Below are 25,823 nucleotides of genomic sequence, written 5' to 3' on the forward strand. Positions count from 1 at the left end.
TTAATCCTGCCCTGCATAAAGGGACTTGTGGATTAATTCTGTTAGATTCTTATTTCTGAATCATCCCTTTAAAACATGCTTTTTGAAACAAAAAGATGATGCCTCCAGGCACCTCAATTGGGAGCTTTTAGATAGGCAAATAAGCTTTGAAATTTCACACCGTTTCTTCTGCAGCAGTGCGGAGGATGGGGGTAGGGAGCCATCTGCTACCAGTCTGCACAGTACCTCTGGTGGCAGCAAATCAAAGACAATCACTCTCTTGAATTGGGCTGTTAAAGCATATGCGAGCCCTACTGCTAGGCTGGAAAGTGGGGAAAAGCATGAACTTTTACAGCTTCAGCTATACAGATACGAGGCACTTGTCCTGGGCTAAGTTCAAGGTGCTACTTCTGATGCATAAAGCCCTTTACAGCTTGGGACAAGGATATCTAAAAGATTGTCTCATCCCTTAAATACCCAATTGATTACTGTGCTCTGCAGGAGAGGGCCTCCTACAAATACCATCTTCTCAGGAGGTCCGTTACACAAAATATAGGAATTGGGCCTTTAGTATCCTGGCACCTACCCTGTGGAATGCCCTCCCGTTGCATATCAGACAGGTGCCATCTCTGTTGTCTACTGAAGACCTTCCTTTCAACAAGCCATTTGAATAGCGATATTTCCCAGTCTGCAGCTATACTGAAACTGTTTCTAGATAGTTTAATTGTTTTAGAATGTGTGTGTTTGCTGCTCAGAGCTCCTTTTGGAGAAAGGGCAGGATATACAGTTAATTAATTGTTATAATACAGATAGCCATGTCATCATGGCTGGAGTATTGGGTTTCTGGCAAAAACATGTCCCCACTTTTTAACACAGTGTTGCCAGATATTCTTTAGCGGACCTCTGTACTGTGCATGACAATCAGGAATGTTACAAGGGAAACCTTTCCCATCACTGTATTGGGAAAAGACTTGGCCTGTTGAATTTCTGCCTGTCACACAAGAAGAGCAGCCTTCTCCAAAGAAAAAGGCAAGCCGGCTATTGGTCCTATAAGTTCCATAGCACATTCATGATCAGCCCACAATCAGTTCCTCATTACAGTAGCCCCCACAGCAGCATAACACTCTGTAGCACCCATATACATTGGTGGAGCTATAATATACATAATAATAATGGCTATTGTATCCACAACTCTCTTAATAACACAACAACATATTATAGGTGTAATTATTGCCTTCATAATTATTATTTATATAGTTCCATCCATATACAGTTTACTTTACATACTCACTTTAAAAGTAGAGGGGTGAGGAGGTGCAAACTGCAATCTTAAAACACTTATCGTGGAGTATTGAGAATCTGAGTAAACAATAAACCTGCTTATGACTGTGCTTCAAATATATGAGACAGGCTATTCACCAGTGAGGGTTTCCAGATAACCAGTTTCTTGAGCAGTCATCCTAATTTGTTTGCAGGAGAGCTAGACAGTGCAGCAAAACAAGTGTTATCTCACTTTCCAGTGCATTTTCCTGTCACTTTCCTTACTGCAAAAAGCCTGATCTTTTGGGGAAGCAGGTTTGTTGTGCAAGGCTTCCCAATCAGCTATAACTGTGCAGACTGTATTGCCAGTATGTGACTGAATCCCACGCATGTGAACATAAGAAGTGACGTCCTGGATCAGGCCAGTGGCCCATCTAGTCCAGCATCCTATTCTCACAGTGGCCAACTAGATGCCGGTGGGAAGCCTGCAAGCAGGACCTGAGTGCAAGAACACTGTCTCCTCCTAGCAACAGTCTGGAAGCAGCCAGTGTGAGATTAGAAATCTAGGCTTTCAGATGGAAATCTAAAACACAGGAAGAGGTAACCTCTCTATTTGTCCTGATTATGTGTACAGTACTTTCCTTTTAACGAAACATGCTGGGTTTCCCCTCCCCATCCAACGTTGAGGGGTCGGAACTGAAGGCTAGACCACATCCTTCGCCTGCAGGAGACCTGAGGTTTAATAGGAATGCAAGAAGCTGCCATATACTGAGTCAGACCGTTGGTCCATCTAGCTCAGTATTGTCTACATAGACTGGCAGCAGCACTCCAGAGTTTCAGAAAGGGAGCATTCCCAGCCTTACCTAGAAATGCCGGGGATTGAACCTGGTACCTTCTGCATGCAAAGCAGATGCTCCATCAGTGGCCTAGAGCCCTTTGCATCTTCTGTTTAAAAAAAAGGATCAGGTAGAAGGTAGGGGCTGGAAGAAACCTCTGCCTGCCAGAATAGAAATACCTCTCTAGGTGGACAAATAATCGAACATGAAGCAGCTTCCTAAGGCTCCCTATAATTTGCTAGAAATTACAGATGTAAGAAGGCACCATTCTGTCCTGTATTCGTCACATGCAGTTCTGTTTCTGTTCCGCTGCAGTTTGTCTTCTGCCAAAAGCTATGTTATTCATCTTACTGTCCACTATGGAGAAACGAACATAGCTTACATCATTTTGTTGTCATAACGTTATTCCACTTCATTCATTTCAATGCAAAGGAACCTCGGTGCAAATGCAGAAAAAAGGTTATCAATGACATCACTGGCAGACCGAAAGCTACAACAGCGAATACCAGTTGTATTCACTGGATTGATTTCTGTTCCGGACATAGGACTAATAAGCAAATGTTGGCAATTTCCATTCCCATTTCTGTCAGAATTCTCCAACATCCCTATTAAAAGCTTTTGCTATCGATTCCTTCCACCAGGTAGAAAAAAACCTATGCCCTAGACCAGCATCCTGTCATCACAGTGGCCATCCAGATGCTTATAGGAAGCCCATCAGCAGGGCCCCATCTGCACTATACATTTAAAGCAGTATCAGACCACTTTAAAAAGCCATGGCTTCCCCCAAAGAATCCTGGGAAGTGTAGTTTGTTAAGGATACTGAGAGCTGTTGGGAGATTCCTATTCCCCCCCACAGAACTACAGTTCCCACAGTTCCCTGGGAAGAGGGATTTATGGTTAAACCACTCTGGGAATTGTAGTTCTGTGAGGGCAATAGGGATCTCCTCACAACTGTCAGCACCCTTTACAGTTCCCAGAATTATTTGGGGGAAGCCATGTCTGTTTAAAGTGGTATAATATTGCTTTAAATGTATAGTGCAGACGGAGCTTAGAAAGAAAAGCATTAGATGTGTTGAAAAATGTGTAAATAGCGTATGGTTATATCAAAATGGTGTTCTCAGAATGAATGAAACAGGCACTTTATGCTGTATTTCCTTTCCAGGAGACAAAGGAGCAGTTGGCGATACTGGTGACCAAGGAATAATGGGTAAAATTGGACCGATTGGCAGAAAGGGTAAGTTTTTGGTCCTTTTTGAACATGTTGTAATGGCACAGAACAAAATGTGAAACATCTGCTATTTACGCTTTCCAAATAAACCAGATGGCTTTTATTTCCAAAGCAAAAACTACTGTGATTTACATTGGATCTTATGCCTCCTACCCATGGCTAACAGAGGAGAAGCCCTGAGATTTACCAGTCATTGGCTAAAAGGTTTCAGAAATATGTTCACTACTGTAAGGACTAACAAAAGCTGAGAAGTACCACGTACCAAGTTCCATGTTTATAGTAAAGAGTCCCAACCACTGAATGTTTAATTATTTAGGACTTGCACAAACGTCTTAAAAAAGAAAATCCAAAAGCTACAGAATGGGCAACATTCCTTTAAAAATTAAAGAATTTCTATAGGACTTTTAAAACTTATTTAACAGGACTGATTTTTTTTTTATGTGACATTTCTATGCCAAAGTCAAGTGTACAGTAACCGTTTACAACAGCGTTAATTGACAATAATACAGTCTTACTAGTTTTACTGTGCTAATGTAACACCTGTAGTGGGAGACAATCTTGATCTAGATTGACTTTTAAATGAATAGAATCAAACTTGCTGACAATGCTAGGTCAGCACATTCATGCTGAAGTCCCTTTTGAAGTTCTTCCGTTGGGGAGTGATAACTTTCAGGTCACCCATCGAGGGTCCTGGGAGAGTGAAATGTTCTCCCACTGATTTCTGAATATTGGAATTGTTCATGTCAGATTTGTGTCCCTCCCTGATTGTTCTTTGTAGACAGCATACATAGAAGGGCACTGATGGTAAGTGATGGAGGGTGAGCAGGTTAAGCTAGATCCCATCCGGTTATTTTTAAAAGAACCTACTGTGTCAATGGTTCTTTAAAGAGCAATGCCCCCTTCTGTTACTGATCTCAGTTAGGTAGAGCGAGGTGTTGTTCTACCTAAATAAAAGCCTTTATGGATGGAGACTGGAAACAGTTCTGTTTTCCTTTGTTTTGGAGAGTAGAAAGTGGTATGACAGAGTCATCCTGGCTTTTGGTGTATAGACACTTTCACCACACCCTTTGCCCCATTGTCCCCATCATGTTAGAGCAGGAGCTGACCACCTTTCGGGAATTTTGAGAAAGAGCTATAGGCACCAGTCACAAAATGGCTGCTATGAGGGCACAGCATGACCCAAAATGGCAGTCTTGGGGGGGTGGGGTGGCATAATTTAAAATGACTGCTATGGGGAATGTGGCAAACACAACATGGCTGTTGTGGGGGCATGGCATAATGACTGCCACATCTAGCGTTACAGAAAAAGAAGATAGCATTACAAAATGGCGTTCTCCCACCATCAACCACCCCACTAACAGGGAAAAAGACATCACCTACATCAGCTACCGCCATACTGTGCCAGAGAAAGAACCCATTTGCACCTTTTTCCGTGCAAGTGGGTGCGTCCCGATCCTGGCATCCAGTGAAATGTACGCATGTTTAAGGGGTTGTGTTTAATGTAGGAAAGGTGGAGATGGTACAAACAGGGACCGAGCAGGAAGAGGAAACAGCCACACACTTGCATTGAGTGAATGTGAAATTTTGCAGGGATATTTACTGAAAGCTTTCACAGGCACCGTAAGGGGTATTGGTGGGTACAGTGGCGCCTGCAGGCACCGCATTGGCAACCCCCGTGTTACAGCCAAACTAGGCAATGCACTAAATCGGTATAAGAAATCACATCTTCTTTTAAAAAAAAATTTAATAGCATGCATCGAGGGGCGATTTTCTACAGAACCACAGTGAGTCTGTGGTGCTACCTTTCTTGTGGAATGCCCTCCCATTTAGAGGCATACTTGACACATTTAACTCTTCTTTCATGTCAGCACCAAGCAAAAAACCTATTTATTTGCCCCACATTCCTAGGGTGGCCATTTCTTTGCTGAAAGTTGGAAGCTCGCTTTGTAGTTTGTAAGGATTTGTAGTTCTTTTTTGAGAGCTTGCAGCTTTAGTTACAGTTGTTTTTACGGTGAATAGAGTTTGGGTATGGTAACCATTCAAATGGGATCAATCCATTTTTTAAGAGTCATAATAGCACTGTACCCTGCTCTGAGATCCGTTCTGATGACAGGCAGGTTATAAAATCTTTTCAATAAATGTCTAGCGAATAAATACATTTAAAGCACATGACTTCCCCCAAAGAATCCTGGGAGCTGTCATTTAAGTGTGCTGAGAATTGCAGCTGTGTGAGGGTTAAACTACAATTCCCAGGATTTCTTTGGAGCAACCGTGTGCTTTAAATGTGTATGCAGCCACATACTCCCATTGGGTGAATGGGAGCTTTTCTACCCTGGGGTAAAAACAGGTTGGGGGGGAGTGTTTTTTCTTAGGGACTGCAACAATGGAGAAAACGAATAACTCTCCAAATCCCACACATGAAATTTAAGGAACATGGATGTGGTTTGTAATGACACATTTAGCATCACATCAACTTTGGCTCTTAAATGTTTATAAAAACCTGCAGAAACCCTTTGGTCAGAAACGATAGCAAGATCCCAAGAAATGGATGTGTACACCACCAGCAATCATGATTCTCTCATAAATACCACCATTAACTCTCCCAGAAACTAATATAGTATCTGTCTCCAGTGTTTGCTGTTCATCAGTGCAGGAAGGGAGTACCAGGCACCATCCAGCCACAGAGCCTCTGAACTTTTAATGGGTCAGCTATTAAAAGCTTGCAGCTTTGTCCACCCAAACAAAAGCTTGAGAGTGCAGTTCTGCATGCGTTTACTCAGAAAAAAAGTCGCACTGTGTTCAGTGGGCTCGTAGGGCTGAAGCTGAAGTGTTTGATTTGGCACATCTGCTGGCGTAGCCCTGTCCATCTCTCCAAACCCACTTGACAAATCTGTTTCTTTTTGTGTACCTTCTGATGTGGGGAAATGTATTGTCTTCCTTTACCCAGGTGACAAAGGACTGAAGGGGTTATCTGGTGTGTCAGGAGGAAAGGGCAAAGCAGGTAAACTGTTCATTTTGTTGTTGATGTCCTAAGCAGCGCTGTCAGCAGGCAGTGATTCCATGTGTGCAGTGGAGGCTAGTGACTCCTATGTCAGTGAATCCACTCCAGGTTTTAGTCCACACTTTCAAGGCGTGTCGGCACCTTGGACAGCTCCTTGAAAGTCTGGACTAAAACCTGGAGCAGATTTTTTGTGCTACTGACATTGGAGTCACCAGCCTCCACTTCATGTGTGTATGTGTAGGACAGAGATAGGGACCCTGTGGCCTTCCAGATGTTGCTGGACTCCAGCTCCAATCACCCCATCTAGCATGACCAATGGTCAGGGATGATGGGAATTGTGGTCAAACAACATCTAGGCCACATTGACCCTGTAGATTTATTCCATTATTATTCCACTCTAAATAGTCATGGCTTCCCCCAAAGAATCCTGGGAAGTGCAGTTTGTGAAGGGTGCTGAGAGGAGACTCCTATTCCTCTTACAGAGCTACAGTTCCCAGAGTGGTTTAACAGTCAGTTCCTCTTTCCAGAGAACTCTAGAAATTGTAGCTCTGTGATAGGAATCGGGGCCTCCTAATATCTCTCAGCTCCCTTCACATACTACACTTCCCAGGATTCTTTGGGGGAAGCTATGACTGTTTAAAGTGGAATAATAGTGAAATGTACGGTGTGAATGTGGCCCTAGAGAGCAACAGGTTCACCATCCCTGTTGAAGGAAACAGGAAGCTGCCTGATACCAAGTCAGACCTTTGGTCCATCTAGCTCAGTATTGTCTCCTCTGACTGACAGCAGCCCTCCAGGGTTTTCAGACAGGAACTTTTCCCCAGGCCTCCCTGGAGATGCCTGGGATGGAACCAGGGATCTTTTGCATGCAAAGCAGATGTTCTACCACTGAGTTGTGGCACTTCCCCAATGTCTGTATTTTGAATCAGCTCTGTTATTCACACTGACCACCCTCCCCCCGCCCTTCACAATTGCTCAGGCTTCCATTGCAACATCGGCAGCATGTGGCTGCAAGGGCTTCCCACTGGCTGAGTGCGTTAAAATATTTATCAATTACATGGTGCCTTCAAATGTTCAGACCACTTCGCGTAATTTTCTAGTCATCCTTTAACAATCCTGCAAGGGAGATCAAAGATCAGTATTATGCTCTCTCTATTTTCATTTATGGTAGTGGGTGGATGGATGCAAACGAAAATTATGGAAAAGGCAAGATTTGAAAATAGGCTTTCTGATCTCTTGCTCTGTCGCTTAGCTACTCTGCTACATCATGCACTGAAATGTAGTGTTGCATACATAGTGATATAAAGGCAGAGCTTGGAAAAGTTACTTTTTTGAACTACAACTTCCATCAGCCCCAGCCAGCATGCGCTGGCTGGGGTTGATGGGAGTTGTAGTTCAAAAAAGTAACTTTTCCAAGCTCTGTAGGATGTTAAAAGAGCCCTGCTGGATCAGACCGAAGGCCTACCCAGCATCCTGTTCTCACAGCCGCCAGCCAGATGCCTATGGGATGCCTGCAAGCAGCACACGAGCCCAACAGTACTTCCCCACTTGTGATCCTAAGATGCATACCACCTCTGATACTGGAGGTAGTACAGTCATCATGGCTAGTAGCCTTATCCTCCATCAATTTGTCTAAACATATAATTTGTCCTATGTAGGGCTGAGGGAGAAATGCAATTCAGTTCACATTTAAAGGTGACTTTACCTAATTTGAACGTCCCGAAACAATTCACAAACCAGAAAGTAGTCATCCTTTGACATTCACAGTTCTCCAAATTTTGAATTTCAGTTTGCCAGCTGAGCAATGTGTACAAAGATGCATATGCTAGCATAAAGTGGGCATATACAGTAAGTGCATATATACTGAAAAGAACATACTAAAATGCATTATTTCAGGGGAAATTGCTTTGCAAAAATGTGTATATTAGGGAAAAGTGTATACAAAGAGGTGTATATTAGGATAAAGTTGCACTAAAATGCTGGTGAATTTTCATGAGGACTTTTCCCCCCCAATGCAAACTGAAGTGGAATTATGGGAGAACTGAATTTAAGATTGGGAAAATGAGGAACTGTGAGAAACTGAAATGGACAGATTCATCCATCTCTAGTCTTAATGGTTCAGGGCACTACCTGAGAGCATTTGGGGCAGCAGCCTTAGACATCTTCACTCATTCTCCAAATATGCAATGTATCTGTGAAGAAGATACATTAGGATCATCCTGTTAGCCACACCTCACTGGCCCTGTTCCCTGACCTTCATACAAAGAGATGGTCTCCAAAGGGGCAGCTATGTACTTATGTAGGTTTAGGTATCCTTTTGCAGACCTTTGGGTTGTAAAAGCCCTGTGAGGAGAGACTGAAAGAACTGGGCTTGTTTAGCCTTGAAAAGAGAAGACTGGGGGGAGATAGGATAGCACTTCAAAGGTTGCCGCACATAGGAGGACCAGGATCTCTTCTCAATCGTCCCAGAATGGAGGACACAGAATAATGGGCTCAAGTTGTGGGAAGCCAGATTTCAACTGAACATCAGGAAAAACTTCCTAACTGTTAGAGCGGTACGACAGTGGAACGAATTACCTAGAGAGGTGGTGGGCTCTCCAGCACTGGAGGCATTCAAGAGGTAGCTGGACAGCCACCTGTCGGGGATGCTTTTATTTGGATTCCTGCATTGAGCAGGGGGTTGGACTCAGTGGCCTTATTGGCCCCTTCCAACTCTACTATTCTAGGTCAGGAGTTAGGTCCAAGGGGTGGGTAACATTGGAGGTGGAGCCAGCAGCATGGTCCCACTCTGCACATTCCTTACACGTACATAGTAGGTATGGAGAATTTGTGAAGAGGCAGTCTAGGTCTGATCAGTGTCTGAATGGAAGACCACCTGGAAATCCAAAGCATTATTATTTATTATATTTCTATCCTGTCCTTCCTCCCAAAGGTTTCCAGGGTGGCAAACACCATAGTAGCAGTAAAATGATGCAATTAAAATAAAACATATTTAGAAAACATTATGAACATCAAAAAACATCTAAAAGCATTAAGAACAGTCACATATCCTCACAGCTAATAATTTCAAGGTGGCCAGTAACGTTATCTTTCAGCTATCAAAAGCCAGAGTGAGCAGGAATGTATTTAAATTCTTCCTGAATGTTAATAATGAACACACCTCACCAGGTAGGACATTCCACACATGGGGAACCACTACCAAGAAGTCCTTGTCATGGGTCAGCACCAACTGGGCAGCACCCAGCAGCAGCGCCACCAACATTCCAGGACCTTGACTTCCATTATTGAAGTAAGGAGGAATGGAAAAGAAAAAATAAAAGGAAAAAAATGATGTACAAAACCTCAAGTAAATGATTCAACATTAAAAACCTGGCATACGTTCAGTTCTGCTTTATCTTAACACACTGAATATTTTTTTAAAAAAGACATGCTCTCTTGCTTGCCTTTCTTTTTGCCACACAAGTACTTTTCTGTTTTAAATCCAGTGCTTACTTAAGGGTGCTGAATTATTAGTATTTAAATACATATTGAAATTCTTGCAGCAATGGAGTGAGCACTATGCAAACAAAGAAAGGATCTTGCATAACATTAACTCTAAGTCCTCTCCTTTCAACAGGGAAACCAGAAAGTGTTCAGGAATATAGGCTGAAGTGTTTTGCTTTTGCTTTTCTTAGCCAAACAGACCCAAACAGCACTCAGGGCCAGTTCACAAGGTTGCATATATTGACCTCTTCTTGACAGCCCGCTTCAAGTATGCCCACACTAAAGTGGTCCACCAAAACAGTCCTCAGCATTTTACAACAAACGTAGATTCCCAATGCGTGACCATTATAAGTTGTGTGTATTTGTGATTGCAATATACTAACAAGCCCAAACTGCAACACAACAGAGGTTCGGTAGACAAAACAAGTTGCAACGGAGTATTGTTACCAAACTTCCTTCAGTACCTGAAACTTTAGAACGGGGTAGGGAACCCTTCAGATGTTGCTGAGCTACAACTCCCATCATCCCTGGCCATTGTCCATGCTCTCTGGGGCTGATAGGAGTTGTAGCTCAGCAACATCTGGAAGGCCAACAGTTCCTCACACTTGTTCTGGGGCATATGCCACAGACAGTAGGGAGGGAAATATCTGTCAATTTCAGTTCTCTCAGTTACTCATTTTTCCAATCTTAAATTCAGTTCTCCACATTTCTGCACGAATTTGCAATTTTTTAAAAAAAATCCTCATAAAAATTGTTCAGCATTTTAGTGCGAGTTTCTCCTAATAAGCACATTTTGTAGGCATTTTTGACTAACGTACCATTTTTGCAGACAATTTCTCCTAATACAATGCATTGTTGTATGTTAGTTTCACTAATTTATTCATTTTGATTTACACTTTCCTTTAATATATGCATTTTTGTAAGCACTGTTTGGCCTGAGAAGTGCAAAGCAAAATTCAGCTAAGTGTGAATTTTAAAAGATGACTGTGGGCCCGTCCATATGAATGTATAATCTGCAATGTAATTGATTTGTGTCCTCATTAATTCATTGCCATCCATATGATGCTACAAGCTAGTATGGATTTTTGTGTTAACAAATCGCCATTAGAAATAACCCCGAAAAACCAATAAGCTTTCCTAAACCAATAATCAATCACATTAATGTCTGTGGGCTCAGCCGCAATGCCATGGACTTTCCCTCAATAGGCGTTCCTCTGTCGTACGCCAAGCCCCTTCTCCTTCCCCCACCCTCTGTCCATGTCTCCTCCTTTCTTGCACTTCATTCCTGCTTCTGGTAGTGAACTGCAGTACTGCCTCCTTCTGGCTTCTGTAACTGTATCATATTGGGTTTTTTTTTAAAAAAAATCTACTATTTTTGCTATCAAACAAAATCTAATTAATAATATTTCCACTTAAAAGCTATTTTGCGATGTTACACAAACAATTGATTGAAAACACTGAATTTAAAGGAGGTTTTTAACTGAGCTTTAGGGGGAGAGGAGAGGAGCAAGCCCTGGTACTTCAATGTGGCATTGATCTTGCAACCGATGTAGCAGCAGGCAAAGCCTCTCTTTTCCTGCCCAGCAGATAATGGGGATGGGAGGGGGAGCCTAATATACCAAAGAACCAACAGTCGAGGACGAGAGCTTCTCTCCCTCCAGGCAGCCAGATCTCTCTCTCTCTCTCCCTCTCTCCATGAGTGCATAAACTGTAAGTTGCTTTCTTTTCCTCCAAGCCTGAAACTGACTAATCTGGGTCCTCCCTTTGCTAACTTGAAACTGAATGAGAGAGGATCTCTTGCTTTCTCCCATGGTGGGTGGCAGAGGATCTAATACAATTTGGGGAGGGGAGGCATGAAGAGGAGATTTGGTGGGTGCACTGGGCAGAAGGTAACCCTTTCAAAATGGTAACAGCAGGAGACAGTGGGAAACAATTGAACATGGAAAGGGATTTGCCTCTGAGTTCGACAAATTCAGTGGAATTGGGAGTAACCAGCTGCTCCCATCCTTAGTATGCACTATGTTATATGTAACAACCCAGACATTTATTTTGCTTGCACTTGGGGGGGCATTAACGTTGCCCTTTTGCATATCCACAAACCAGCGCATGCGGGGGAATTAAAAAAAATTCTGCACTCTTCCGAAAAAGCACATGAAAAACTAATGACCATTAATGGATCAGTCACTGAAAGGGGTGGACTTAAGGGCGGGGCCACTTCTAAAGCAATTTAGCCAAAAATCTGACCACAAACAGGACATGTATGGATCTCGAGGCCACCAACCGAATATGGAAAATGCAGATTTTGCAGTTAGGTATGGATGGGCCCTGTGTTTCAGTGGTCACATTGTTCCGGAAAGTGTGACTATTCAGCTTTAAATGCGAACTGAATCAAATTTCTTCCCCAACCCTAACAGTAACAGTGGACAAATGCCCCCCCCAAATTACTTGCTCTCCTTTTGTCTCCTCTCACCCCAGCAGGCAAGGCAGTGTAAGCAAGCAGGATGCAATTGGAGGTGGTGAATAAGCCAAGAAGCTTTCTGCATTTTCCTCCAAAACAGCTTGCCTATTCTCCCAGCCCACAAAAAAATTATTTTTATCCTACCTACTCCCACAAGAGCTTGAGACAGCTTGCATGAAGAACATTACTGTAAAATAATCATGTTAAAACCTATAAAAACACAGCATACAATGAGCGGTCATATAGCAGCCATAAACATGTTTTTGCCAAAACACTGATGAACACAGCTGGGCCACTGTGGAGAGTCAGACCCATGTTGAAATGAAAAAATCAGATGCATTTCACAATGAAAGTGCCAGATGCACCTCTGTGGAAGGAAATTCTACAACCTAGGAGCTGCCCTCTCTTGAGCTGCCACCTGCAGTCTTCTGAGGGCAGTGGAACGACCAAGAAGGCTTTCCAGTGTTTTGCACCGCCTGCAGCATGTACGACTATCTGCCTGTTGGACAGAAGTCGTGGGTGTGCTCTCGGTGCAATGAGCTCCTGGCTCTCCGGGAACGACTTCATTTCCTTGAGGCCAAGGTGGCGGACCTGGAAAAGCTGAGAGAGGCAGAGATGTGTGTGGAGGAGACCTTCAGGGACGTTATAGCTGTGTCCCACTCCAACAATGATAGCTCTCCTGCTATCATGGAGAACGATGGTCTCGGGGAAGTAGAACATCCAGCTGAGGAAGAGGGAAACGATCCCTTAGAAGGGACCCATTCCTTGGGGGATGAGCAGCTATCCTCTCGTGCCGAGGATATATCTCCAGGGGGTGGAGGGATCCTTGTAGTGGGTGATTCGATCATTAGGAACATAGACAGTGGGGTGTGTGATGGGCGTGTAGACCGCAAGGTGTTTTGCCTGCCTGGTGCGAAGGTTGCGGATATCGCCCGTCGTTTAGATAGTTTGGTAGACAGTGCTGGGAAGGAGTCAGTGGTCGTGGTGCACGTTGGCACCAACGACATGGGGAAATGCAGCCGTGAGGTCCTGGAAGCAAAATTTAGGTTGCTAGGTAGGATGCTGAAAGCCAGGACCTCCAAGGTGGCTTTCTCTGAAATGCTACCAGTTCCATGTGCAGGACCAGCCAGACAGGCCCAGCTTCGCAGTCTCAATGCGTGGATGAGACGATGGTGTCAGGTGGAAGGGTTCGGATTTGTTAGGCACTGGGGAACATTCTGGGACAAGCCGGGCCTGTACAAAAGGGACGGGCTCCACTTGAACCAGAATGGAACCAGACAGCTGGCACTTAAAATTAAAAAGGTAGCAGAGCAGCTTTTAAACTGACTGAGGGGGGAAACCCGACAGGAGCTGAGAAAGGTCCGGTTCGGAATAAACCTCCCCCTTGGAATAAAGACCAAAGAAATGATGAAATTTTAAAAGGGGTAGGCCTAGAAGTAGGCATTGTGAGAGCAGGGGCACAGGATATAAATTCAGAAGAGCAAAATTACCACAGGCCTAACCACAAGTGCCAAAGACACTTGAAGAGAGACACTGCTTACAAGTGCCTGTACGCTAATGCTAGGAGCCTCCGAACCAAGATGGGAGAACTGGAGTGCTTGGTCTTAGAGAAGAGCATTGATATAGTGAGCATAACCGAGACCTGGTGGAATGGAGAAAACCAGTGGGATACGGTTATCCCTGGATATAAACTATATCGGAAGGACAGGGAAGGACGTATTGGTGGCGGAGTCGCTCTATACGTGAAAGAAGGCATTGAATCCAGGAAGCTCGAAACCCCAAAAGAGGCAGACTCCTCCACAGAATCGTTGTGGGTGGTGATACCGTGCCCCAGGAGGGACTTAATACTGGGAACGATCTATCGTCCCCCTGATCAAAATGCTCAGGGAGACCTTGAGATGAGATATGAAATTGAGGAAGCATCCAAACTAGGAAATGTGGTAGTAATGGGTGACTTCAACTACCCGGACATAGACTGGCTGCATATGTGTTCCAGTCATGACAAAGAAGCAAAGTTTCTAGATATTCTAAATGACTATTCCCTAGATCAGTTGGTCATGGAACCGACCAGAGGGACGGCAACCCTGGACTTAATCCTCAGTGGGGACCGGGACCTGGTGCGAGATGTAAGTGTTGTTGAACCGATTGGGAGCAGTGACCACAGTGCTATTAAATTAAACATACATGTAAATGGCCAATTGCCAAGAAAATCCAACACGGTCACATTTGACTTCAAAAGAGGAAACTTCACAAAAATGAGGGGATTGGTAAAAAGAAAGCTGAAAAACAAAGTCCAGAGGGTCACATCACTCGAAAATGCTTGGAAGTTGTTTAAAAACACTGTATTAGAAGCTCAACTGGAGTGCATACCGCAGATCAGAAAAGGTACCGCCAGGGCCAAGAAGATGCCAGCATGGTTAACAAGCAAAGTCAAGGAAGCTCTTAGAGGCAAAAAGTCTTCCTTCAGAAAATGGAAGTCTTGTCCGAATGAAGAAAATAAAAAAGAACACAAACTCTGGCAAAAGAAATGCAAGAAGACAATAAGGGATGCTAAAAAAGAATTTGAGGAACACATTGCTAAGAACATAAAAACCAACAACAAAAAATTCTATAAATACATTCAAAGCAGGAGACCATCTAGGGAGACAATTGGACCCTTGGATGATAAGGGAGTCAAAGGTGTACTAAAGAACGATAAGGAGATTGCAGAGAAGCTAAATAAATTCTTTGCATCTGTCTTCACAGTGGAAGATATAGGGCAGATCCCTGAACCTGAACTAACATTTGCAGGAAGGGATTCTGAGGAACTAAGACAAATAGTGGTACCGAGAGAGGAAGTTCTAAGCTTAATGGACAATATAAAAACTGACAAATCACCGGGCCCAGATGGCATCCACCCGAGAGTTCTCAAAGAACTCAAAGGTGAAATTGCTGATCTGCTAACTAAAATATGTAACTTGTCCCTCGGGTCCTCCTCCGTGCCTGAGGACTGGAAAGTGGCAAATGTAACGCCAATCTTCAAAAAGGGATCCAGAGGGGATCCCGGAAATTGCAGGCCAGTTAGCTTAACTTCTGTCCCTGGAAAACTGGTAGAAAGTATTATTAAAGCTAGATTAACTAAGCACATAGAAGAACAAGCCTTGCTGAAGCAGAGCCAGCATGGCTTCTGCAAGGGAAAGTCCTGTCTCAGTAACCTATTAGAATTCTTTGAGAGTGTCAACAAGCATATAGATAGAGGTGATCCAGTGGACATAGTGTACTTAGACTTTCAAAAAGCGTTTGACAAGGTACCTCACCAAAGGCTTCTGAGGAAGCTTAGCAGTCATGGAATAAGAGGAGAGGTCCTCTTGTGGATAAGGAATTGGTTAAGAAGCAGAAAGCAGAGAGTAGGAATAAACGGACAGTTCTCCCAATGGAGGGCTGTAGAAAGTGGAGTCCCTCAAGGATCGGTATTGGGACCTGTACTTTTCAACTTGTTCATTAATGACCTAGAATTAGGAGTGAGCAGTGAAGTGGCCAAGTTTGCTGACGACACTAAATTGTTCAGGGTTGTTAAAACAAAAAGGGATTGCGAAGAGCTCCAAAAAGACCTCTCCAAACTGAGTGAATGGGCGGAAAAATGGCAAATGCAATTCAATATAAAGAAGTGTAAAATTATGCATATTGGAGCAAAAAATCTGAATTTCACATATACGCTCATGGGGTCTGAACTGGCGGTGACCGACCAGGAGAGAGACCTCGGGGTTGTAGTGGACAGCACGATGAAAATGTCGACCCAGTGTGCGGCAGCTGTGAAAAAGGCAAATTCCATGCTAGCGATAATTAGGAAAGGTATTGAAAATAAAACAGCCGATATCATAATGCCGTTGTATAAATCTATGGTGCGGCCGCATTTGGAATACTGTGTACAGTTCTGGTCGCCTCATCTCAAAAAGGATATTCTAGAGTTGGAAAAGGTTCAGAAGAGGGCAACCAGAATGATCAAGGGGATGGAGCGACTCCCTTACGAGGAAAGGTTGCAGCATTTGGGGCTTTTTAGTTTAGAGAAAAGGCGGGTCAGAGGAGACATGATAGAAGTGTATAAAATTATGCATGGCATTGAGAAAGTGGATAGAGAAAAGTTCTTCTCCCTCTCTCATAATACTAGAACTCGTGGACATTCAAAGAAGCTGAATGTTGGAAGATTCAGGACAGACAAAAGGAAGTACTTCTTTACTCAGCGCATAGTTAAACTATGGAATTTGCTCCCATAAGATGCAGTAATGGCCACCAGCTTGGATGGCTTTAAAAGAAGATTAGACAAATTCATGGAGGACAGGGCTATCGATGGCTACTAGCCATGATGGCTGTGCTGTGCCACCCTAGTCAGAGGCAGCATGCTTCTGAAAACCAGTTGCCGGAAGCCTCAGGAGGGGAGAGTGTTCTTGCACTCGGGTCCTGCTTGCGGGCTTCCCCCAGGCACCTGGTTGGCCACTGTGAGAACAGGATGCTGGACTAGATGGGCCACTGACCTGATCCAGCAGGCTCTTCTTATGTTCTTGTGTTCTTAAGGCCCCCTCTGCCTGTCTTAACACAGAAGACAATCTGTAGGGAAAGAGGCGGTTCTGCAGTTGGGAACCTTTTGTTACAAGGGTTCCAAGTGTCAAGGCTGCTTCTAAATATCTTCTAAGCATGTTCAAGAGCTGTACCCAACATTTGTCCTATGGTTTGGAGCTCATGCTTTGGCCACAAGAGCTAAACTACAAGCTTTGGTTTGGATGACACACTACAACAAACTATGGCTTAATTCAGTATGGCACAGTAGCAAAATGACTGAGGAGGAGTGAAGTGGGTGCAATTTCCTCTCCCAGAGCCAGCACGCTTGGACATACATGCTAAGCCACGGTTTGGCGTGACATACAAACTAGGCCACTGAGTCAGTTTGGTCCCTTTTAACACTCGTTAATTTGACAAACTGGTTTCCAAGCTTTGTGTGCTGCAAAAGCTATCAATTATCCCATGAGCTATGTTTGGCATCTGACTACATATGGGTCTTTCTTGACTTTACAGTATATGAATTTACTTTAAATAGATATGTCATGCTTATCCACCTTGATGCTTTGTTAGCCTATGTGATTATATACCTGTATCAGGTGCTGTCTGTGATTGTGGAAAATATCGCAAAGTCGTTGGACAACTGGATATCAATGTTGCTCGACTCAAGAGCTCCATTAAATTTGTAAAAAACGGTATGTTTCATATCCTATGTTCTAAAATTGCCATTTGTTTCTTCTAGCCCAGTGGTTCCCAACCTGTGGCTGGTGGACCACCAGTGATCCACGAGCTTCATTGAGGTGGTGTGCAGCAGGGCTGGGAAGAGCAGTGGGCACAGTAGCTGCTCCACTGTTTTTAAAACTTGGCAGTCCACCCAGAAAGTGAGCAAGACAGAGCAGAAGTGATGGGGGAAGGAGGCACTTGAAAAGAGCGGAGGGGATTAGCAGCAAAGTTATAATGGGAGGCTAGAATTAACCTTGATTCAATAGAAACCATACAGCACCTTGCACAATATGTTACAATTGCTACACCAGGCAGAAAAATCATTAAGTGGTCCACCAAGACCTTGAACAATTTTAAAGTGTTCCATGGGAGGGGGGGGAAGATTGGGAATGACTGGTTTAGCATGCTTTGACTTCTTTCCTGATATGATATATAATATGATTAATATAATAACATCATATATTATTCCTGAAATCTGGGAAGTAATGGTCCTCTCAGGGCATTGGTAGGATCTCATCTGGAGTACAGTTTTCAAACATGCCATAGTGTGAAAAAGTATGCTGACCAGTTGGGGGAAAATACTCCTAAGACAACTATGAGCTAAGGAATGGGAAAAGTAACTGTACAAGGAAGAGCTCAAGGAGATGGATATAGTTGCCGCCCTGGGCTCCTACTGGGAAGAAGAGCGGAATGGAAATCTAATAAATAAATAAAATATAGTTAGGTAAGAGAGAAGGAAATTAACAGAGAACTGATATCCTGCCTTCCTCAACCTGGTGCCCTCCAGTATTTTTTAAGTGTACAATTCGGCTGATGGGAGTTGTAAACCAAATATATCCTATCAGTGTTGAAAATATCCGAGGGCAACTTCCAATGCATGTTGCACACTGATGTTGCGCGCAGATACATGGGTACAAAGCACATGTGAATAGGCCCCCAGCCTTCTTTTCTTTGCTGACCTTGTGCATTTTAAAGGAGAAAATGGAGATTTAGATACACACGTGCATGGTTCACAATGGATACAATGCATTCGTTTTGTAATCTAATGTTTGCAAAATGCAAAAACAGACTTGGCTACAAAAGGATGGCAGAAAGAAGAGGGATGATAACTGCCAAACTCTTAGGAAGGTTGGGTGTAAGCTTGCCTACAGAAAGCCAATGTGGATTGACCTCCAGGAAAACCTGTAAGAGCAGTTCTTCAGTGTGGAAAAAACGCTTGGGAGGTTGAAATATATTCTCCTTTGGAGTAAATAGGAAAAAATACCTTTAGCTGTGAGTTTGGTGGGGGATTCTAGACACAGCGTGGCAGAATTCAGGAATCAAGATCACCAGCTTAAAAGGCATTCTGATCTCCAATTATATTGCATGTTCATCACAAGCTGATTTCTTGAAATAATTATTATTTGCTTTATTAACTATATTTATATGCCACCCCGATATCAAAGTTGTCCGAGTGGCTTACAATAACAGTAAAACACTAAAAGACAAGTATGAACAACCAAGTATAAAGCAGAAAATAAAATCAGTGCAACAAATACTCTTTGCAACATTCCCACTCCCCCCAAAATCAAGCAGATTTTAGATTTCAAAATTAAGAGTTTAAAAAAGGCCTGAGTGCCAAAACAACCTCATAGCAGGCCCCAGGCAAGCGTCTCTCAGGAGAATGTTCCACCTTCGAGGAGCCATCACTGAAGAGGCCCTGTCCACAGTGGCCATCTGCCAGACCTTGGCAGGGACACCTAGAAAAGGGCCCCTGAGGATGATCTCAGGATCCAGGTAGGTACATGTAGGAGGAGGCAATCCTTCAGGTAACCAGCTCCTAAACCATTTAGGGCATTTAAGGAGAGCATCATGGATATCCCCAAAAGGCTATTTTTTAAAAACAGGCTTTTGTTTCTCTTTCCCAAGTGTTAGCAGGAATCAGGGAAACCGAGGAGAAATACTATTACATTGTGCAGGAAGAAAAGAGCTATAAGGAAGCACTCGCTCACTGCAGGATTCGAGACGGGATCCTTGCAATGCCGAAGGACGAGGCTGCCAACGCAGTCATCTCTGACTATGTCTCCAAGAGCGGCCTCTTCCGAGTCTTTATTGGGTTGAGCGACACGGAGAAGGAAGGGCAGTTCATGTTTGCTGACCGTACCCCACTGCAGAACTACAGCAACTGGAAGGAAGGAGAGCCTCAGGACACCTCTGGGCAGGAAGACTGTGTGGAAATGCTCAGCTCCGGGCAGTGGAATGATACTGAGTGCCACCTCACTATGTACTTTGTCTGCGAATTCCCAAAGCAGAGAAAGTAGGCGTCAGAGGGCATCTGGGGTACACTGTGCGGATCACTCTATGCTGGCTATCTATTGTGTTAGCAATCTAGGAGAAGAAGCTGGCTTCAGTGCACCAGGTGTGTGGAATCTGTGGCTCTTCAAACAATACCAGACTACAGCTCCCATCATCCTTGACCACTGGCCATGGCCGCTGCGAGTCCAACCAACTCTGGAGGGCCACAGGTTCCTCATCCCTGCAATACACAGGCATCACTATAACACCATAATTTGATATTACCACCATAAGTTTACCTCTGAATAAATACTTTAGTAGCGGTGTCTGAGATCCGTGCCTTCTCCTAGATCTCTGTATCAGGCGTGCGTTATCTTCAAGCATGGCATCCTAGAAGTTATCTCTCGTCCTCTCTCCTTACACCTCTTGCTTCCTACACTCTGCACATGTTTGCCGCCCTGGGCTCCTGCTGGGAGGGAAGGCAGGATATACATCAAATAATAATTAAATAAATAAAATCTAGAGTACACACAGGCCTGATTTACAGATAACCACTGGCAAATGTAATGAGAGCCAAAGTCATACTAGAATGACGAACGGGCCCCTTCAATGTGGGCATGCAATATTTGGCAACCATCCTCAGAATACTGAATGGTCCACTCCTAAGCAGCTTTACTTGGAGGTATGTCAATGTCCCACTAAGTTCAGTGGGGCTTAGGCTAGGTCTACACATGCAGAAGAATGAGGTGGTAGAACAGACTGTATTACTTCACAGGACAGGTGACGTCCTTCCCTGGCACCACCTGTGACGCTCTCACTTGTGGCTACCAGCAGACAGGATTGTCAGGTTTATTCTTACCCTTTACAGCACTAGCACCGATCTCAAAAGATCCCACTGCTAGGCAGCACCACCCGACACTCTGTAACCCTTTTAGCCAATAGACTGTGCCTAGTCTTTGCCTGGCTATTCCGATACCTTGTGTCAATGGGTATAGGTAATTTGTAAACCTCCCTGCAGCCCCTTGACTCTGAAGCATACAGCCCTGGGTTTCTCTGTGGGACTGGATACACTTTCCTCCGATCCGCCGCTGCCACCATTCGATACAAACTGTTCAGCCTTGGTTACTTTGCTATTCCCCCTGGTATGTGTATCCCAGCTGAAGGAATCAGGCTTTTATTTAACCAAGAAATATTTATTAAGAATTAGAAATAACAAGATTACTTAATTACTTTGTTGACAAGCTTATGGTTTCATATATGTTCTGACATGTACTTTACTTCTCATTAATTGCCTCAGAACTCCGACTCACTCACCAACATATGCTCCCTCATCTGAATTTTTTAAATAAATCCCATCAGCGAATAGAAAGCCAGTATAACAAGCAAAAATCTGGCCGCGCTTTCTACACTTTTAAATGATTTTTTTTTTAATGGAGAACAATCAAAATTGGTATTCTTCACTGGCAGGCTGAAGTGGCACAGCCCGTTCTACCACCTCATCCTGATCTCATTCCCCTGCATATTTCACCCAGTCTTACTTTCTGATAATTATGTTTAGGGCTGTGCTCTTACTCTGAAGCAGAAGCTTGCTGCTTCTGATATACTTCAGTGGGATGTCAGTGAGATCATTCCTAGGACTTCAACTCTCACACCATGTACTGCATCACCGAATTGTTGCAAGAGTAAAACCCAATAAAGACTATAGCATGCTGCAGTATGAAGTGTTGCATTGTAAGTAATAATCTGTAGTAATTCTATTCGGTAGCCTTGGGTCTTTAAACAAAAACAACAAGCTAAACGCAGGAATCCAGATTCCACTCCTCTCCCGGTTCCAGTCTGGAATAAGGGAGAAATTAAATTCAGTTCACATTGAAAGGCAAACGTAACTAATTATAGGCTATCGATAGGCTAACTGAAACGTAACCATCCTTCAAAATTCACACTTTTCCGAATTTTACAATGCAGTTCTCCAGCCAAGTAATGTATACAAAAATGCATATACTAGGGTAAGTATGCATATAAATGCATATATTACTAAAAATAACATACAAAATGCATTCTATTAGGGGAAATTACTTTGCAAAAAATGTGCTTATTAGGCAAACTTTCCTACAAAAATGTGCATATTAGGAGAAGTTTGCATTAAAATCCTGATGAATTTTCATGAGGACTTTAAAAAAAAGGCACAAAATGATGTGGAAATGCGGAGAACTAAATTTAAGATTGGAAAAACAAGGAACCAAAATTGACAGATTTGCCCATCCTTAGTTCCAATCTTGGAAGGGGGTATGGGTTATTATTTTCATGTTCTTCTTCTGAGGGACTTTCCCCAAAGAGTTATTTAATTCATCACATGAGTGGAGGAACTTGAATCACAGGTTAGTTTGGGAGACACCACTTGAGTCACAAGCTTTGTGGGATGGGTGTTCAGTACCTGGCATCATTCTGCCAAATTAGCACCACTGGTAGTGATGTTGAAAGAGAGGATAGGAGTGGCCCCTTGGTTTGCAGCAATTGTCACCAACAATAACATACGGACTAAGTATTGTCCAAGTCTAGTTGTCCTTTTGTCAGAAGGACTCTGCTATGGCACACCAAGAAAAGACAAAAGAGAGGGAAATGAAGGTATCTTATGTTGGATACTGGATTAGATATCCATGTCACTTTCAACTGGATCTAATGCATGTTTACTCAGCAGTAAGTCTGAGTTCTATAGGGATCACTTCGGCAAATTGTACATACGATTTCAACCTTAGGCTACTTTCACAGGCCATATAACCAACACTAGTTAAGCCAAAGGTATGTCCGTGGAAGACCATGGAGCGAACCTAATATACAGCTGTGCCCTTTATTATCCACATGTGGACTTGCAGCTCTTTCAGAAGTGTTCACCAAAATGAATGGCTTCAGAGCTGGCTGTGTGTCTTGTTCTTAAAATGTTTGAGCTTCCTTCCATTGTCAGAAGTCAGTTTTGTAACAGAGTAAAGGTTTGTAACAGAGTAACAAGAGTGAAGTCTCTTCAGTTTTGCACAGATCTTTTGGTTCCAGGAAATCACACGTCTTGTTTCTGCGACCATAGTGATGACATGAAGTGGTTCACAAACTGTAGATACAACTGATCCATGACCAAACCAGCTCTCAAAATTCCCTATCCTGTTTGTGGGCAGACAAATTGGAGATACCGTTTCACCAGATTTTTCCAGAGAACAGAGAAATTCTTTAACGGTTTTTCAGGAGTAACATCACTATTAGCAATGGAAGTCACAGTTTCTTTGTTTTTCCAAGATTTTGGGGGGCAGGGGGCTGCTACTGCAAGTAGCAGTGAAATAGCATCCTCCACAATACCCCAGATCTAAAAGGGAATCAATCTGGGTAGTATATTCAATACACTGGGGTAGCCAACATGATGCCCTCCAGATGTTGTGGACCACAACTATCATCCCTCACCATTAACCATGTTGGCTGAGGCTGATGAGAGCTGTAGTCCAAAACAACTAGAGGGCAGCCCCAGCAGCACCACAGTGATTACCTCTGCAATATGTGTACAATATTCTTTGGGCTCATTCCTTGGTATTAAATATAGTCAAGAAGACTTTTAATATAGGAAGGATGATCTTGATCTGTATTGATATGAGATTAGTGTAGCATGTAAAAACTCCAGGGTAGAGCAAAGGGTTGGTTTTTTTTTACAAGTCTTTGTTGCATGCTGCCTCTCTGGTTCTCTGCTCTTCCTGCCCCACCCTTTGCCATCCCCCAAATATTTCCCCATGTTGATGTTACATTATGCAATTCCAGAACCAATGCTTTACTCTCGAATGTTCATTAAAAGGGTGGAGTTCACTATAACTTGTACAATCTTGTTTTGCAGAGAATAATACACCAGGAAGGAATATTAAAGTGAATTACAGAAAAAAGCTCAACAAATATTATAAATGGAAGGTGGGAAAGTCTGTACAAAAGCATGTCCATTCTTAAGCTGTGATTCAGCACTTAAGCCAGTACTTAATGTTAAGTGTGTATCCCAGGGCTAAACACATTGAGCCAAACCAGTTTTGTACGGCCCCAATGATTTTGATGGGAAAGTTAAACTCAGGCAGAATTTAAACTCTTCCAATTGGAATCAATATAACTTTTTAAAGTTCTTAATTTAGGTGGATCATATCCATTATGTAGAAGTCATTCCAGCTAAAGTTAATATGACGCAGGGCTGGCCTACATATACAACAGAATGAGGTAGTAGAGTCTTGGGGTGGTAGCAAACACCATACCACTTCAGATTGCAGGTTGGGAGTACCATTTTTTAATGTTCCTCTATATCAGGGGTTCCCAAACTGGTCTCTGGACATCAGTGGTCTGTGAGCTTCATTCAGCATCCGTGGTGCACCTGTATTAAATATTCATGGTGATCTCTAATTGTATTTTGATCAATTCTATCATATTCTATGGAATTCCTACTGTAATATAGTCTAAGAAATACAATAAGCAATAAAGCTACAATGAAAAACCATAGGGCATTTTGCATTGTGCATTATAATTGCTACAACAGGTCAGAAAAATGATTAAGTTGTCCGCCAAGACCCTCAGAAATTTTCAAGTGGTCCATGGGGCAAAACATATATACAGTATATGTCCCATGAGTGTTTAAAAAAAAAAAAAAACATTCAGGGAGAAAGCATGTTCAGGCCCACCCCACCCCGTTTGGTTAGTTTTCTACTTGCAGTGAGCGTTTTATATTGGGAAAGAATCCGAAGGGTTACTCCATCACCTGCAGTCAAAAGTGGTGCAACCAATTCTGCCATGTGATTCTGCACTGCTGCATGTTTCCAAGTCATTAGTGGTCAGCAGGGCAGGTCTGCTCTGTTTACCCGGGTTTCCAGTGCTAGGGTCGCCACCAGTTACCACCAGAGGGGGAGGCAAGGCAGCCAGGAGGTTGGTGAGGTGCAGACAGGGATGTAGTTGTCTGGGGTCTTGGGGAGATGTCTTAGACCCCTTAGTTTTTTGGGAACAGGGTCCCATCAGGGTCCCTATGTCTCCAGCATCCTATGAACCAATCAGCATGCAAGATGTCTTAGACACTGAGAAGAGTCTTCTAACATGCTTCCTTGTCCTTTTCTGCTGATTGGAGCCAATCGGAGTGAAAGGAGGTGAGTCAGCCAGTGAGAAGACTCTTTTCAGTAGCTAATACTCTCATCTTTCATACTGATTGGCTCGTGGGTACTTCAGTGGTTGTGGGAGAAGGCATTAACAAGGACCTCATCCTCAACCCAGCAGCAATAAAGGGAGAGAGGGGGTGTGGCTGCGACTGTCATGAAGGGACATTGCACTTCTGAATTTGCCACTACACTACTGGTTGCAGGCACAGAGATGAAGCCACTGACACTCTCAATGCTGCACCCACACCACGGCAACTGCTCTGCTGCCTTGCCCTTCTTCCTCTCAGTACCTGACAGTAAACCCACCACTGGGAAGCCAGCTAACCAGTGCAGATCCATGCTGCCCCGAAAACTGCTCTTCCAAGCAATGCGTTTGGAAGCATCTAATGGCCTTGTCACACAAAAAGCTTAAATAGGCTTTGAACCTCACTCTACTTACATACGGATCGGATCATCAATCATGTGGACCAGAAAGCATAGGAAATGCATTTGTAATGCACCTAAGCATTCCAGTCAATGTAGGATTTGCATTCACTTTATAAAGTAATAGAAGCAAGAGCCACTCTAAGTCTCATATGTGAAAACATTCTAAGACCCAGAAATTATATGCTCAAGGACTGAGTTATATGTATGCTGAAAGCATTGTAGTTGCATATATTTCTCAACTACACAAGAAGAAAACATCCTGGGCAAATTAGCATCCCAGCATCGTGTGTCCACCAATGACCACTGGCAGATACAATATGCAAAATGCATAACTATGAGGGGCACATACTTTAATTAGTAGATTAATCAGCTCAAGCTTTATTTGATTATATATGAGTGATCAATTTTATTCAGTGGAGATAAATTTTAAATCAATTGTTACTACGAGCTAAGGATATACTTCCTTGTT

General features: G+C 43.3%; 1 protein-coding gene across 2 annotated transcripts in view; it reads left to right on the top strand.

The window, feature by feature from the left end:
- The window catches only part of COLEC10 (collectin subfamily member 10), a 44,468-nt gene extending 20,847 nt beyond the window's left edge, over positions 1-23,621 (top strand). Inside the window, exons 3-7 of one of the 2 annotated variants that reach the window (XM_061605535.1) lie at positions 3,238-3,309; positions 6,251-6,304; positions 14,297-14,371; positions 17,378-17,473; positions 19,410-23,621. In XM_061605535.1, coding sequence (XP_061461519.1) covers positions 3,238-3,309; positions 6,251-6,304; positions 14,297-14,371; positions 17,378-17,473; positions 19,410-19,801 — 689 coding nt within the window. In that variant the 3' untranslated portion in view covers positions 19,802-23,621. The remainder of the gene's footprint in view (positions 1-3,237; positions 3,310-6,250; positions 6,305-14,296; positions 14,372-17,377; positions 17,474-19,409) is intronic. The other variant, XM_061605536.1, reaches the window with a different exon arrangement.
- Positions 23,622-25,823: the final 2,202 nt, after the last annotated feature.

The sequence above is a fragment of the Rhineura floridana genome, chromosome 1, assembly GCF_030035675.1.
Source record: "Rhineura floridana isolate rRhiFlo1 chromosome 1, rRhiFlo1.hap2, whole genome shotgun sequence".
Lineage (NCBI taxonomy): Eukaryota > Metazoa > Chordata > Lepidosauria > Squamata > Rhineuridae > Rhineura > Rhineura floridana.